The sequence below is a fragment of the Scomber japonicus genome, chromosome 22 (genome assembly GCF_027409825.1).
Source record: "Scomber japonicus isolate fScoJap1 chromosome 22, fScoJap1.pri, whole genome shotgun sequence".
Classification (NCBI taxonomy): Eukaryota; Metazoa; Chordata; class Actinopteri; order Scombriformes; family Scombridae; genus Scomber; species Scomber japonicus.
The window spans coordinates 13018491-13036049 of NC_070599.1; the positions used below are offsets into that span (position 1 = coordinate 13018491).

Consider the following 17559-nt stretch of genomic DNA (forward strand, 5'->3'; position numbering starts at 1 on the left):
CCCCTGCTTTGAAACCTGTACTTCAAGCAGAATTCTTTTTCAAGTGGAATTGTATGAGTTGTTGACTATTCGCTAACTCTTGCATTTTCTTTGGATTGCAGCTGCAGAAAAGAGAGCGTTCTTGCCGGTTTTATGTTCAGGTATTTCGACAAAAAATTTCCTCATACCTGCTTTTCATTCCCTCATTGTGACGACTTTGCTGTCATTTTCATTTTTAACATGCAAATTGAAGTTTGACCTTTTGAAGTGCAGGGGAAAAAAACAATCAAAGAAATGAAAAAATAAAAAAATAACTATCAAAGTCAATATATCTGTAGACTTCACTAATGCTGTCGTTAAATCAAAGGGTCAAATTTCATTAGTGTCATGTCATTTATGTTATGTGCAAGTAAATACCATCAGTGCCTCCAACCTACCAATTTATGAGTCATATGTCATATTCTTTCCCTGCATGCGCATGTCGTGATATTCCCGACTTCTTACTTATGTTTGGGCTGAGCATGAGTCTAATAATTTCTCTGTTTCAAATGCCAAATTTCCATTGTGGATTTCTCAAGTGTCTAAATCATTTTAGAAACAGCCCCAAAGCTATCACACGGGCACTGCTCTTCCATGAAATATTCCACATCAGACAAGTGATCGCATCAGTCAAAAGTAAAGCTCTTAGGCATGTAACACACGCCTACATTTCTCAGCAAATGCTTAAGAGCCAAAGAAGTGACCTCATTATACCAGCAAGTCAACTTCTAACTACTAAGTCAGCCAAAGTCCTGGCATGTTATGATTCTCCCTGATGCATAATACATATGTGTCCCAATTTAGGAGGGACTCTGTCGCTTCACTCAGCTATTTCTCAGGCTACTGACTGATTTAGTTTTTTCTCGGACGACATTTGAGCTGTTATCAGGATCACTTCTACCTTGACAAGAGAAGTATGGGTTAAGTTTACGTCCTTGTCTTCATGCAGATGGCTTCAATAAAGCTGCACATTAGAGCCAGATGTTGTTTTATGTGTATTCTCTGCAGCAGTCAGGTAAAGCAACACATGTTTTGCCTCAATTCCACCGAGGTACTGTGTCTTTGAGGGCTATGAAAAGTCATGTGATTGTGCAAATGGCATACAAATGGAATATATGATGATGAAGCGTGCTCACATGTGCAAATGGGATTATTGGTGTGACTTGACTTATTATCACCAAATGCCAAAACTAACAAATGGTGCTTGGCTGTGTACACAAAGCCCAATATAGCTTATTCCTCTATGCCATAGACCTTCATTGCTCTCTAAAATGTACTAAATCAAGGAGCTACACCGTTGCCTTGAGTGACATGTTCCTTTATTACAATAAACATGGGCACTGTAGTTTATTTTGAGTCAATCCCAAATGTACCATTCTACTCCCATAAATACTCACCAGTGCAAATGTGTATTCTGTGGCTGAAAGTAGTCCCCAATGAGCGCTGTATTTACTCCTATTATACTCCTATATGAGTATAATGTGTGCTTAAAATGACAGTTCCTAAAATTAAAACAATATAACATGTACGTGACCTGTTTTTAAAGATTTAAGTCTTCTGGATGTACAAATGTTCCCTGTGGAATTCGGAAAGTATCTTTACTTTACATTTATCATTTAAACATCTTTCAGTGATGGATGGACTGACACCATCATTTTCCTTTAGCTGCTGACAGGGTGCAAATCAAAAGCTATAGTTTATTCCAAAAATATCAAGATTCATTTAATGGAATACTTTTTTTGACATTTTTGGTAATAAGCTAATTCATTTCATTTGTTTGAGGTAGATAAGAAGATTAATAGCACTCTCATGTCTGTACAATATGAATAAGCCAACAACTGTTTAGCTTATCATAGCTTTGCATAAAGACAGGAATATGGCTCTTTCCAAAAGTAACAACATCCACCCACCAGCACCCCTGAAGCTCACTAATTAAAATGTGTTACCTTTTGTTTCATATTTTTAAAAACTGAAAAGTAAAAATGATACGTTGTGATGTTTCCAGGCAACCAACAGATGCTTCAAGAAGTTACTAACATCTCAAATAGTTATACTAGTGCAGTGCCCATTAAAAATGTGCTTGTGACAAAACACCATGTTTCTTGAGCTGAGCTGATACTAAAAGGTGGCGTGAAAACAACACAGACCAGTGATTAGTTTCAGAGAAAGTTTTCCACCGCTCCCTCTCCTCACTCTAACATGCTGTCTCTCTTTCTCTCTTCCCCCTCTCCCCTTCTCTCTATCTCTCTCTCTCACGTGCGTGTATGCCGTGCTTGAAACACACGGCATCCACACATGAGGAAAAACCAACACAGTTTTGCCTTATGGGTCTCTTAATTTACTGCTGCATGAGTTGAATATATGAGGACAAATGCAGAAGATGACAATTAAACTGAAACCAAGAGCATCTATCTCCATAGTATATCGCGTGTTGAGTGTTTGATGGTGGTTTATTTGTGCTTTAGAACATATTGTACTCTGAAAAAAATCAGAAAATAGTCATTCATAGACTTTGTCTCTCTCCTCACCCGCTTGCTGTCACTCATTTGCAGAGCCCATAAGCCCCATCCTGCTACGTGATGATCTCTAATTTAATCAAAGTTTATCAATATTGAACATGTCCAAATTGTACCAAATTGGACACTGCATGTCCCTGGGTCACCAGCAACATGTGCCAAGTGTGAAGTTTATATACTGCAAATAGTTCTTGAGATATGTGAAGGACATACATACATAAGACAAACAATGAGTCCTTGCTTCATAGTTAGATTAGATAAGTTAATTAGTGTGCCTGTCAGCGGCTTGCTTTAGATTCATATTCACCAGACAAACATGTGAGTGGTATCATTCTTCTCATATAACACTTGACAAGAAAGCTAATTAGCATATTTCTCAAGATATAACCATTCCATAAGCATGACACACAAAGCTGGCATCTGGGTTCATGTTTTTTTATGAATACTATGAGAATATATTGTACCATACAATACATAACTACTGTTCAGCTGTGCATCTTCTCCTCTGTTATGTCCCCTTGCTGGGCTGACAAATTCAAACAAGATTGAAGTACTTTCACTTGACGAACCGGAATAATGGAGCAACATCTGTGGCCTTAGGTAAACACTAGGCATTGACTGCATGGGCTGCCAGGCTTTGAGGGACTTTCATTGATTAGGGAAATTAGGCAATGTTTTCTCCAACGGGGCCCTGGTGGCTGACATAAGTGGGATTAGCAGAGGAATACAAAGCAAATGAGAGGTGCACCTGCCTCTGCTATCCCTCTGTGCTAAGACCATGCACGATGCCGAAAACAGACTTTGACAGCACTTTGGGAAAAGGCAGATTGTGCAGGTGCAGGTGTGGTTGTGTTGAAGAAAGGACATGCTGCTAGTCCCAAATACAATACAGGGCTTGAAGTTCTAAATGTGTCTAAATGAGATTAGAAGTCTCATCTTGATGGAAGGGCCTCTATCTTGTTCAAGTGGTAAACAAGTAAATGACACTTCAGTTCACCTGGTACAAAGGTCTTTATCGCATTAAGATCATCAGGGGGCTTTGAATAAAGGGAGCTTTATTTGCTGTTTCAGTTACATATTCCCTCTCCCTGCCTTGCTTGATCAGAGGCAGATGAAACAAATAATTATGACAACATCTGTATTTTTCTAGGTTGTTCATAAACAGTGATTTTTGCGACATGTCACAGCCTGTTTAATCCCACTGAATAGGATTTGGCCTTGATAAAGCTACAAAGCAGATAATGATCCATTCCCTATGTTCTGCATTTCCCCTGCAGGAATGTTTCTTTGTTGTGCCTTTTTGATTTTGAACAAACATGATAAAAATGGCGTCCTGCCTCCTATGCTTTTGGCCATTAATAGCAGCTTGCTCATAGGCAGTGACATTATGGCCGTCCAATTACTGTGATTATGTCCATCCATTGTGTACCAAGCTAAAGTGAAGCACGCTAGCCTTGAACAGCTTCTTCCTCTGGCGTTTATTCTGTTTTAAAGCAAGTTGGTGTTGTGGGATTTTGCTTTGAATACTCTGAAGGATCCGAAATAATATCTTGTGCCTTAGTTGGAGCCAAGTGATTGTGAATATGCAGGATACAGGGGAGGATATTGAGCTCCAAGCCCTCATTAAAATGACACCTTAGCATGCAGAGATGGCTAGGGGGAGTGTCACAGCGCAGGATGACCTTATAGCAAGCGTAACGAAGGGAGGCTCCTCATTCAGGAATGTAACAAGATGATAAAATTTCCCTGGTAGTCAATTTGTTGAAAGATGAAGATAACCACATCCTCATAAACACAGACCTCCTCATCTGGCCCGCAGTACAGTACAGAGTTCTGCTTGAATAATCTGTGTGCCATTTCTGCTCACAGTAGAGAGAGTGGAAGAATTTTTGCCAGTATGGTTTAATGTTTCTGAATATCATTTTGTTTTTCAGATTAGATTTTAGTAGTTTTTAGGCTACACACAAACAGTACATTAATACATACCTTATTGTCCCTTTGAAGCCAATTAAGCAGAGTTGTATTAGATAACCCTGTCCAATTGTTTGACTATTGAGGGTATTTGTATGAGTGTGTCCATATTTTGTTGGTATCCTGTGTTTGTGCATGTGTGTCCTCTTTTGTCTCAAAGATACACACAATGCATTTTAGTGAGAAGCACCAAATGATATCATAACTGTGTTTGTTCACAAGGAAACTTCACAGGGTGCCTTTAATGCTCATTTTCCACAGCATCCATGAATGCTGCAATATAGTCACGCTTCCTCCCCAATCTGCTCCTCATAGTTTACTGTTTTTATTCACGACTCTGCTAGGTTTTTTTTTTTTTTTTTTTGGAGCGATTTTAAAGTCAGTGAAGTCGGTGAGCCTCGCCTTCTCCTGCACGTTTTGCTAATTAATAGCGCGTCAAAAAATGAGAGGGATTATTCTCTTTGAACAACTGGAAACAATTTGTGAATAAAAAGTGTATTTCTGTTGGAGGAGAGCGGCGAGTGTGACATGACTGTTGATGGAGTTAGTTATGCAGAAGTAAACATCATACTGAATTTATCAAGAGTCATCAAAGTGCTTGATCAAGACGAGAGGAAGTGTTGAGTGTCATCACCAGCAAACCGCTTCAACAGCATATTAAAATGGCAACAAAGGAGAAAACAGGGAGGTCTTTTTTTCTAAAATACAATAAAATATAATTAAAAAATAGGAGATGTGAAATAAAGACGTGTCTCTAATATAAGCCCCTTTTGAATAAATGCTAATTCTCTTTGTAGATGAGCTAAAAAAGCCTTTACATACATAGTTGCACATTAGTAAGATTATACCTAAGACTAAAAGCAAAAGGGTTATTCCTCTGTAACTCACAGTCAAAACCACCCACTTACTAGAGAGAGAAAGCATCATGAAATATTAAATAAAAAGGTTGCAAAGATTCTCCAAAAAAAAGACAGATGATTTTGCTCGCAGGTAAAATGAAACTGGCAAAAGAAAGTCAGAAATGATGCCTCAGCTTTGCCGAAAGACATCTAGTCAGATATGAGACGACAGACAGAACAAGATATCCCACCTTGTTTCTCTCCCCTCCCTCCCAAAAATGTTTGAGATCAACCTTCAATGTCAGTGAGAGCCAACAAGTGAGGGAAAACTAACTGGCCCAGAGGAAGGGAGGAGAAATGGGGCGAGGGGTGTGGGGGGGGTGAGGGTGAGAGCTGAGTGCACACAGGAAGCCGACCAGCGAGCGAGACAGAAAAGGAAGAGGGAGATCAGCCTCAGCCAGAATCAATTTCCCAGACCCCGAGTTCATTTCATCAATCAGCACACAGATAGAAGCGCACACACCGCGGGGTCGGCTTGGACTCGTGCCAAGCTCACGCTAATGTCCACCTCTCCCTTCCTTCCTCGTGTATTGGTATAAATGGCCCGTGCACTGCAGCTTTTCACGCATCCTTGTTCCAAGTGGAACATTCCAGCAGTGACTTGAGTTAACGATTAGCATTTCCTCATGTACCAGAAACTAGAATATCGTTTTTTTTTACTGCTGGGTTGCATTTAGCATGGGAAAATAAAGTGGCAAAAAAAAAAAAAAAAAGGTTAGTTTGCAGCGCCAGAGTGAGCCGATGCATTTGATAGATGGAGCGGCAGTGTGCTAACAGCAGTAAAATTGCAGTGAGCCTGAGCATTGCGTCTCTGCATAGACTATGATGATGATGATGGTGGTGGTGCTGTGCTGCTTTGTTACACCCCCTACCCTCATTCCCTCACTCCCTGCTTCTTTTTTTTTCTTTTTTTTTTCTCTCCCCCACTGAGGCTAGAAATGATGCTGTTCTCACACTGATCTCATGAAATTTTGTAGAATGAGCTCGACACTTTCAAGATGCAAATAACCTCCGCTGTGCGTGAAAAGTCAAAGAAACAAGATTCTTCCATATGGGGAAGGATTACATGGAGGAAACACAAATACAAAAAGGCAAGGTTTTGACATGGGAACATCAAAGTAAAGGCTTGGAGAGCTTGGTTGTTGAATTAGTAATACATATGCCTTACCCATCATCATAATTAAACTGTAAAATACAATATTTTGAAGTCAGTTATTCTTATTTAACCACAACAAGGCCATTTTCAGACTCTCGATAACACTGCCTTCTCGTTTATTTCAATTTGACCACTGCAATGACACCTGTTGACAAGGAGTCAAGTTTATACATAATGTTAAAAACCTCTGTGTAGTAGTGGAGGCACCTGAACAAAGCACTCAGGGACGCAAGGTAATAACAGAAAAGACATTTTTTCCATTCAATATGACCTTTAACTTAAGTTATTGTACTTATCTAAATTGTTGAGAACAGTTTGTAAAGCGTTTTACAAAGGACAAAGACAGAAAAATGGCCCAATTTAATGTTGGACCACTCAATACTTGGATGATGAAGGAATGCAATTTCTCCAAAACACACTCAGGCTGTACTGTAGCAACATTGCTGCCAACAAATAGCATAAAGCAAGCCTGATATTGGTGATTGTAAAAAGTGAGTACTTTTTGAACTGTGTGTATAGTGCGCTGAATAGAATATGCTGAAGATTTGGTAGTTATCATCACACACTCTGCTTCCAACATAAAGACAATCCTTCACGGTCTTTTGAGTCATCGTTTCATTCTCAGTTCTCTCAGAATACTGTTGCATGTTTGAATGTCAGCTTTATTGTTTTTCTTTCTTTCAGTTGATCTTACAAATGCCTTAAAGGGTCTGTAAGAATACTGATCATTATTCCGATATATACATTTTTATACCGTTACCTGCCCTGCCCACGGTTATTTCACTCGCTCTTGTTTATCAATTATCCATCACATATACCGTTCTCACAAGTTTCTGACCCATCCCTCGGGGTTTTGTGAGAGAGTTGCTCATCAATCTTGTACTTTTTTGTACACCTTTTCTGCATTTGGAAAAAGCCAGACAGTCTCCTCCTCCCTGCAAGTTCATCAATCCTTTCCTCTGTAGAATCATTATTTCAGTGTTTTAAGACTTGCTGGAAAAAAAAAAATCTTACGGTGGTGAACAAAGAAGAAAAAAAGAAAAAAAAAAGAAGTCAGTGCTTGAAGAAAAATAGCTCCTTAATTGAGAGTGAATCAACCTCTGCCTCTAGCTGAATGTCAAAAGGTGTGATTGGAGATTGGCTGTGGATAATGAATAATTACATTAAAGTTGGTAGACTGCCTGTGCGTGTGTGTGTGTGTGTGCGTGTGCGTGTGTATGTGTGTGTACAGCTTTAGTTTTACTGTGCAGTTGGTGGATTTCTGTATACTAGCAGGTGCCGAGGTGTGTGTTCACTGTTGCATCAGTGTGTGTGTGTGTGTGTGTGTGTGTGGTGGTGTCTGGGTGTTGGGGTGTGGGTGGTGTATTGTGTGCAGGGTATGTTTTGAATGAGGAAAAGCCAGCTGGTGCTATTTGAAATTCTCAGCCAGTGCCAGTGAGTTGAATACAATCATCCCTCCGTCTCCTCTTGCTATCACATTGATTCGAGACAAACACACAACTTAACATTATAAGGAAATATACGGGTCCATTACACTTATCCTTTGTGACTCAAAGTCTGTCACCCTTGCTTTTTTTTTTCTCTCCACCCTTTTGATCAGGAATTAATTTGATAAACTCGAGCACATGATTTCTCTTATCGCCTTTGGCTTTATACCCGTGCTTTTTCTTTTTTTCTTTTTTGGAGTCATTCTATACTCCCCTCACAAAATCCATTCATCAAAAAAGGGGATCTAAGGGCAGTGAAGTGAATTCCGGTTAGAGTTCTGTTTTTACATACATACATCATACTGCAGCTTCCATCTTCAAGATGTCACAAGTGTGTACACTTGGCTTTTGAAGAAGAGCAAAGGGAATACATGAAGGCAGCTATGATTCTTCAAAATCTGAGCAATTTTTTTTTTTATCAGATGTGTGATTTCCACTGTGGAGCATGGAAATGTTACTATTATTACCAGTGCAGGAAGAAAATTATGTATTTGACCACTTACTGCAATGAGTTAGCATTAGAAATAGCTTTTTTTTCCCTTTTCTTTTCTTTCTTTCTTTCTTTTTTTTATGTATATATATACCAAGGGGCAGTCAGGCTCATTTTGCCCTTCGGAACAGTGGTAGCGAGAAGGAATTGCTTTCCTTGACCAATTAGTATTCCATTCATAAATCTTGCCATTGGCATTTTTAAATCTTTAATGGCTCTTAATTTTTCATCTTGTCTTGAGAATGTTCTTGTTTCTTGCTTGCTTACCAGCTCCAGCATTGTTGTCGGGAGATTAAAGAAGGCATAATAGCGGTTCGATGCTATTAATATGCAGGAGAGATTTGAGCTGAATGGTTGCAGCTACAGTTGTTGCTACCAGCGAATGTCTCATGCAATACATCCATTTGCTTTGGAACCGAGCATCTCCATGTTGTTGTCTTTTTTTTCCCCCCTCTCAGTGCTTTTGTGCATTGGGATTGTCTGTATGGAAGAACATTTATCACACCAATTAAAGACTCTAGCCTCAAGTCATGTAAGAATTGGCCTCCAGTCTTGTAAGCACTGGCTCTGATTCATTTACATGATTAATTCTTCATGTAGATGAAAAAGAAACAGCAACAAAAGCAACTTAACAACATATCCGATGTCATTATAGATTCAGGTGTTGCTACTACTACTTGATGATCCGTGTCCAAAAGCATAACTTCTAAATTAATTGAGGGAAAAAGCTCATGAAATTGCTCAGTAGAAAGACGATTATGGAATTTTAACTTTAAATGAAACAGGACAAAAAGCGTTTCATGCTTCTTCCTTGCACGATCCCACTGGACTGTGTGATTTGTTTTCCAGTCCTGAACTCTCTTTGATCTTCCCTCACTCATACCGTTTACCAAATCACCATGTCAAACAGCAGCAGTCCCAGGCCAGCTTAGCTTCTTTTCACTAAATCGATGATTTGGACTCCCCAGGCCATGGTGGAGACGGTCAACAATCTGCTGCAGCCGCAGGCCCAGTCGGCGTGGAGGGAGCTGAGTACAGGCGAGCAGCTGAGGGCCGCTACCATGTTGCTGGACACGGTGGAGCAAGGCGCCTTCGTCCTGGCTGACAACCTGCTCAAGACGGACATTGTACAAGAGAACACTGACAACATCCGTGAGTAGAAATACAATCACTGGCTCTGCTTCTTCACATGCTAATGCTGCTTAATGTTGCTATTCCTCTAGTTGGATTCATTGTAGAGTAATCCTGATCCTCTAATAAGGTCTATAGAAGAGCCTTAAATTGTGGTAGTCCTACCTACAGTACATATACAGTAAAACTGTGCTTGCTTTGTGCAGTGGGTAATGTGAAATTTGTGTCTGATATTTTATTACTCAGATATTTAAAAAAAACAACAAAGAAAACATGAATGTTCGCCTGCCAACTTTAATTGGATGTCTTTGTTTGCATGAGTGAACTTTGGAGCTTGGACAAAATTAAGTAAATTGTTCCTCAAGGTGCTTGAAAACAGATTATTAGCTCAGCTGGAACACTCAGCATTGTCAATAATGACATTTAGACAATTAAAGACTGAATTTGAAGAGCTGAATGTTTCAGTTTGGCCTTCATAATACTTTCTACCAATGTCTTTTCAAGTGTGTGAAATATTTCATTCTTCACTGGTCTTGCCAGTTGTACAGGGGTTACAAAGTTCACCGTACAACTATTGATCCAGGCTGCTCTCATATTGACAGGCGAGCTCTTGAGGCTGTAGAACAAGTGTGACGGTCACTGGATTAATGCTTTCTCCCTCACAGGAGGTTAACTTTGGCAGGGCTGTTCATGGCTAATGGCACTCAGCTGTAAATTGACAATTATCTGAAATGATTGTGTTTATATTCATGTCAATTATCAGCCGGAATTCACCACTCGTCTCGCACATCAAGGATCAGTGCTCATTATTCAGTATATAAATACAGAATGAGCACAGATAATAGAAGTTCTATCATGAACCTTTCCCCAAGTGGTGCTTTTCAAAAATGGATACATCAGCTGTTGATGTGTAAAGCGGTAGTTTACATTGAGAACCATTTACAAAGCACTTTTATACAATACACATTCATATAAAGCATATATATATGGCCACTAGGGCATGGGAAATTAAGAAAAAAAATGTGATGATGTATTGCCCTCTTCTCTGAACAAGGTTTTTTTTTTTAAGTTCTTGCTACCATGGCAACCTAAAAATATAGGTCTACTGACTTAAAAGGAAGCAAGCATAAGGAGAATTAATAAAATGGATTTTATTGTATCTGGCACACAATTCATCTGGGTATTAAGGAGATTCTTGGCTCATTTGGAGGGGGAGTGAGATGATGCCTGCACAAGTCGAGTGAGATTTTATAGCACATAGTGGTAGTCTGGTTAATTATGTGGTGGTGACATGTTTACTAGGCCTTATCTCTCTGTTTGCTCGGCTCATTTTTTTTCACCCGGGTTGGCTTATTGGCTCCTGCAATCCCTCATGCCATGCAGGGTAGTTAAATGAGGACAAAGAGGCCCACTTAAACATTGGTAATCACCGCATCAGCTGATTATTGATTTTTCACACTGAAGTACATGTAAAGTAAAGGGTCTTATGTGTGCAGTTGTACTGTAGCTCACACATATTGCATTTTGGTGACATGTTCTTCATGTCAAGGGCAGCTGGCTTTTCTTGCTTTTACGCGAATGTTGAACAGCGAGAGAGCCTTGTTCCAATTTTAGTCCCAAGCTGATAATGAGATCTATTTTCTTCGCTTTCAAAGAAGAGGGATATTTCCACACCCATTGTGTTTGTGTTTGTGTTTACTCGTCACAGTGCATGTGCTCGTCTGGGGCTTTGTCTGCGCAAGTGTGCCTCTCTCTCTCTGCATGATAATCTTATGAACAGATTTCTGCCGATTAGCGTGTTATTTAAACCGGCTTTGAAGGTATAGCCTTTGGGTCCAACAACTACTATGGCATCAAAGAAATTCCCTAAAGCCCGTCGTAAGCTCTTTTACACAACCACCCAGGGAAAAGCGAGTGAGAGAGGGAGAAGAAAAATGCTTCCTTTATTTAAAAGGCAGGCTTGGAATCCAGGGAATCATGAACTATCTGGGGTATTGTCTTAGCTAAGTTGAATAGGAATGTATCACCCAATCCCCCTGGCCTTTGCCAAAGCACAAGAGAATGCTAATACAAAGGGTTTTTTCCTTTTTTTAAAAAAAGAAAAAATGCGGGAAGCTTTGGTATGAGAACAGATACAAAGGGAGGATTAAATGTGGCCTCTTTGTAGCTTTTCACGGGCACTAACCTTTATCAAAGTCAGAGGTGTCATACTCTACTGACATCAGATCATCAGCTGAATACCTTATCAGAATTAATTAAGTTTCTGTTCCCTACACTTGAGTTCAGAATCTCCAATACAGATAAAATGTACCAGCCGGTTTATCTGTTTTTTCACTGTGGTTGTAGCAGTTTCGTACTAATCTGAAATCGGTTATGACATCAGCATTATTTCACTAATCAATATCTGTATTGACAATGGATCAGGTAAATGACTGTGTAATGTCAAAGGGATCATACATAGTGACAAAACCTCCCAAGAATCCTCACCAGATTCTGCAGTTCACCTCAGCACTGTGGAACGTTTTTGCATCTTTCAGCCATAGACTGTATAAAAGAAATGGACGTAACATCCGTGACGTCACCCATTGGTTTGTGGACTGCTGCTCGGAAGCCAATAGTTTCGAATCTAGGCAGCACCATCTTGAACATTTCAGGTGCATGCCGGGAAAAAAAGAACACGGATTCTACTTATATGGGCATGAGGCGAAGTCATGGGCGGAAAGTATGGGCGGGGCCAACGGCGGAGCGGGGAGGTTGCGATTGGTTGCGAGGGCTGGATCTCAAGGACATTGGTCAATCAACCTGTCAATCATGACGTAGCCACGCCCTAATGCATACCCTGCTTTATCGTCACATATAAAATCAGGGAGGTCAAAATGTCCCAAATGAACATCATACTGCATTGAAGAAGGCTTTAAACTAGCAATTGAGGCCGTAAACACATTTTGAAAACGTTTACTGAGGTTAGAAATCAAGTGAGAAATTGGTGAATTCTCCATTGACTTGTATATAGACGGAAGTCCTTTTGACACCAAAACGGTTGCCCCCTGGTGGCCTTTTTGATAGAATGCTCTAAGTTACTTCCGCGTTGGCTTCATTTCAGAGGACCAGAACTCCCCACCTGCTTTCAGCTCATTGTTTGGTTTCTTGGTTGAGTCTCACCAGTCTCACCAATCTAGTTTCCAGTCACAGGTGGCATCTTACACTTTATAAGGTGATATGTGCTCGCAAGTGGCCGAAAAATGAAACCCTAGCTAACGTCTACTAACTTATAAATTTAAATCAACACAAATTAATCCTGAATTGGAATTAGATTTTTGACATACAGCCTTTGCTTCAGCAGCATTTATTTGAGTTATTTTATGATTTTAAATGGCATATATGGGAAGAGAGTGGAACTGCAACAACTGAGCTGAAATCAAACTCAAGGACATTACTATTATGCAGATTGCACCTTAACCATTAATATTGTACACTAGCTGTTAAATGCTGCCATATAGTGCCTTATTTACTTCTGCCTGACCCAGTATAGTCTATACAGTTAACCTTTTCTTTTGGAATATGACATTTGTGCAAATCTTTTCTGTATTTCTGCACAGCAATGAGTCAGTGGATTCATCTTAGTGCATAGGGAGTTAATGTGACATTTAGGAATGCCTAGACTTCTCACAGGTCATCGGTATTTGAGATGAGAGAACACTCGACTGCTTTATTAAACTGAATTGTATCATACCATAATAACTTTGATGGAATGAGCTTTTTATTTCAACTGGGCTCCTATCAGCAGCTCAATTTACTCTGCTGTATGACGGCAGACTCTTTGAACCATAAATTAGGAGCTTGCTTCAGACACAACAGCTGTTGAGCTGCAGCAGAAGCAAGCTTGTCTTCCCTCGCTGGTCTTTATCTCCTCCTTGAATCTCTGGCTCTCTGTGCTCCTCAAGTAAAGAAAAAAAAAATCCTTGAAATGAAGGCGTCTCTTCTTTCCGAAGGGCAAAGAAAGCCTTTGTTTTTACAGTTTAAGAGGAAACAATGTCACCTAAACACTTGATAGTCACTTGATTAAGAAGCCTATAATGAGAGACTGACCTCCCCTTGCACACAAAGAGCTGGGAGGAAGGTAGTCCTTCAAAGCGACACGAGTAAAGAAAGAATGTAGCATTTAGAACTCTTTAGAAAAGCACTGATTAATAAAATCAGCTTCTACAGGAGGATGGCTTTTGAATTAGAGACGTGACTGGAGTTTTAAGTTTGCATGTTGTTGTAGTCTTTGACAGATAGCAATAAGAACACACTTCACACAGAAGTCAGATGCAAAACATTTAAAAGTTTTATTAAGGGGAATTCAAGCACTCTTTCATGTATATTATCTTGTGTATGATTAAAAATACAAGCTGTCACTGATATTAGATATTGTAATATCGCTAAATATTGTCTTGCTTGTGTCTGTTCTGTATATGTGCAGAACTGGAAGTAGCAAGGATGAGCACAGATGGGAATTTGCCTGATCTGAAGTTCCCACAAACCGGAGGACAGGGCAACTCTATCCACCTCTCTGCTAACACGCTAAAGCAGCACGGAAGAAACGGTGAGTAGTCAATGCTTTTTTATTGCTCTACCATTGTTGGTTTGAAGCGTGATCATGTCTTCAGTTAGTGTATTGTTCAGGTTTGTAATAAGATTATTTAAAAAAAGATGTTGTAGTTGAAAAGCCTTTTGGTATGCAAGATCTACTATAATTAATCGAAATTCCTGTTTTTTTAAATTATTTTCCACTTCTGGATGTCACACTGCATGGGACTTCATTGGTTTTGTTGGAATTTCATCCCAGATGCTGTGAATAAATTTCAATTTGCTGCCCAAATCCTTTGTTGGACTGCATAAAACGCACATGGATTGTACTGCAGTCTTCAAATAGAGCCCTGGCTGTAGAATTAGTTACATTCAAGCACTGCCTCTAAACTGTAGATGAGGCAGTTAGACACAATACATAGCTATTTTCGGGAAGCAATGCAGTCCCATTTTTAGACTTTATTATCACCTCATGCAAATCAGAATCGACTCAAGCTGCGCCTGTGGCCTCTCGGCTGGACGACTAAGGCCATGTCCAGCCGTGCCCAGGCAGATCATTATAGCAGGGTAGTGGATATTTCCCTGTCATCCGGTGCTGTAGCACCCAAATTGTTTTCTTTTCATCTGAGTGAGTGATCTCAGTAACAGCAGGAGGGAATTTTTTTTTTCATATCAGTGCTCAAAAGTGAGGCGGCAGGAGGGGGGAAAAATGTGTATGAGAGAGAGAAAGAGGGAAGGAAATTATTAACAGGAAAAATGATCACCTTTGTCACTACCAATAGAAGGCTACGAACTAAATATTTTGGACGCTGAATAAAAATAACGGTTTGTTGATGCAGGAGAGGTTTTTATTCCATGTTTCTTCTTGCAGAACTATTTTGGCAGCCTTAACAAAGGTCTCCTTTTTGACAGTTTTACTACATGCATTTTCTGAATGTTATGTTAACAAAGCTTCAGCTGAGTGGTTATTTTCCTTCTCCAGCGTTGCAAAAATTCAGTTCTCCCATTTATGCTGTATAAAAAGCATAAAATTGGACTCCTTGCTACTAGATGGACTACACATGGAAGAACAAACATTCAAATGTACCATCATAGGAATTCTTCTCAATACTGAACTTATATTATGGGGCTGGGGCTAACGCTCTTCAGTCCCAAGTAAGAGACATTTTACTGCTACAGCATACAGTGTTCTTTTAGACAGTTATGCTTTTCAATGTTTGTGGCAACAGTTTGGGGAAGATTCTAAAGCAAGGGTCTCAAACATGCGGCCCGGGTGCCAGGTTCGGCCCGCCAAGGGGTGTGATCTGGACCACTTGCCATCCTGTGTTCTTGTCCTTCCTTCCTACCTTCCCTTTTTCCTTTCCTCATTCTTTCCTTCCTTCCTCCCTTTCTTCCTTCTGTTCTTCCTTCCTTCCTCCCTCCCTTCTGTCTGTCCGTCCTTCACTGTCTGTCTTTCCTACCTTTCTTCCCTCCTTCCTTTTGCCTGTCTTTCCTTCCTTGTCTTCTTATTTCCTTCCTTCTTTCCCTCCATCTTTTTAATGGTCTGGCCCATGAGATCAAATTGGTCTGTATGTGGCCCTTGAATGAAAATGAGTTTGACACCTCTGCTCTAAAGGGTAATGCCCCCTTGCACAAACCTGCAATCAGGTTCCAAAATATTATAGAAAGTTCTCCAAGAAGAGTGGAGGATGTTTTAACAGCATACTAATAAGACCACACATGGTTAAATGGTGTATTCTTTGTTTAAATTGTCACTTTCCACTATGTCCTCTTGCAGGTGAGATTAGGATAGCCTTCGTCCTTTACAAACACATCGGAGTCTATCTTTCGACGGAGAACGCCAGCATGAAGCTGGGCAGTGAAGCAATGGCTACCAATTACTCTGTCATTGTCAACTCACCGGTTATCACGGCCGCCATCAACAAGGACTCGAACAAAGTTTACCTCTCTGACCCAGTCATTTTCACCATCAGACATCTACAGGTAATTTTCTGTCTGTATTTCTTGAGTTGAGACGGTGTTTTATTTCTGCTTTGATGTGACTGCCAACTGCATTTAATGTCTCTTTCTCTTTCACTAACACACACACTTTCTTGACAGAACCCTTTCATCGCAATTTTCCTTATCCCTGAAGCGCAACAAAAAAAATCACAAAATCCAGGCCTCACACCAAGAAAATTAAGTTAATAAAAAAGCGAGTTTTATTCAAAGGAAGGTGTGAAAAACAGAATTGCGGAAAGGGAAAATTGCCCACGAGGTGATTTGGGGGGATGCGTGTTGTGTTTTTATTAGTTTTAACAAATACCAGCCTGATCTCCTGAACAAATATCAGCCTTATTGAGCCTCACTGGAGGCTGCTCAGTCATTGCAGGGAGTCTCTACTTTTCCCTCTTGACTCCATTATCTTCTCCACACTCTGCTACCCTCGGAATATCCCTGTTTTGTCTACTAACAACGCCTTCAGCGATTATTAGGGATGTTGAACAACCATGAGAGAATTGCGGCGGGTCTCATGTGTAGGTGGGACCTGGCAGAAGGCAACAAGGGCAGAAAAAATACAGAGCAAAGAGGACTGGAGAGAGTAAAAGGAAGATAGCCTATGTATGTCAGAATTAAATGGTGGGAAAATGTCAGGGGCAATGTCAACTCGGTTATTGCTGTGAGTCACCTGCCTAAAGTGTAATTTGTTCTTTGGACTCTAGATTCAGTAATTTTACAACTAATGTTGGGGCACTTGTGTTTTTATACCCTTTTCTTGCTCCGATCAGCTCATCTTCAAATAAAATGCTGCCCTTTTGGAAAAGTGTGTTTTCTGCACTGTAGCCTCTTGGGCTTCCAATGCAAGAGTACACTAAGACAGCTGCTGCTGGAAATGTCATTTAATCATGTTAAAAGTGCCATAAACATACAGACATTTACATACAGAGTTCATTTTGTGTACACTGGGGGCTGTACAATTAATCATATAATAATAATGATCACAGTTTCAGCTTCCGCAATTAATTAAACATGATTGGATGCAATATTGATGTTTTGCGTGTAGACTAGTTGCTCTGGTGCATCAAATCAAGAGCTCCCACTTCTCTGGTAAACTGGTAAACCAATCAGAGGTGCTGTTATGACATTGCTCTGGTTAACAGGTCTCTGCTTTCGAAACATTGCTTTGGCTCCAGGCAAGAATATTTACATATTCATCATTTTCCTGATGATTTGGTGTACACTACTGTACTATTAGTATTATTATTGCAGCTACGGTGTAGAGCAAATTGTTTGCATGACAAACTGCATACATTATACTTCCAGACCAAATAAAAGATAT

The 17559-nt window shown here is 40.0% G+C and overlaps 1 protein-coding gene across 1 annotated transcript in view; it reads left to right on the top strand.

The window, feature by feature from the left end:
* The window catches only part of LOC128383462 (adhesion G protein-coupled receptor L3-like), a 156179-nt gene that overhangs the window by 96329 nt on the left and 42291 nt on the right, over positions 1–17559 (top strand). Inside the window, exons 9-12 of the mRNA XM_053343080.1 lie at positions 102–140; positions 9506–9689; positions 14134–14256; positions 16018–16223. Coding sequence (XP_053199055.1) covers positions 102–140; positions 9506–9689; positions 14134–14256; positions 16018–16223 — 552 coding nt within the window. The remainder of the gene's footprint in view (positions 1–101; positions 141–9505; positions 9690–14133; positions 14257–16017; positions 16224–17559) is intronic.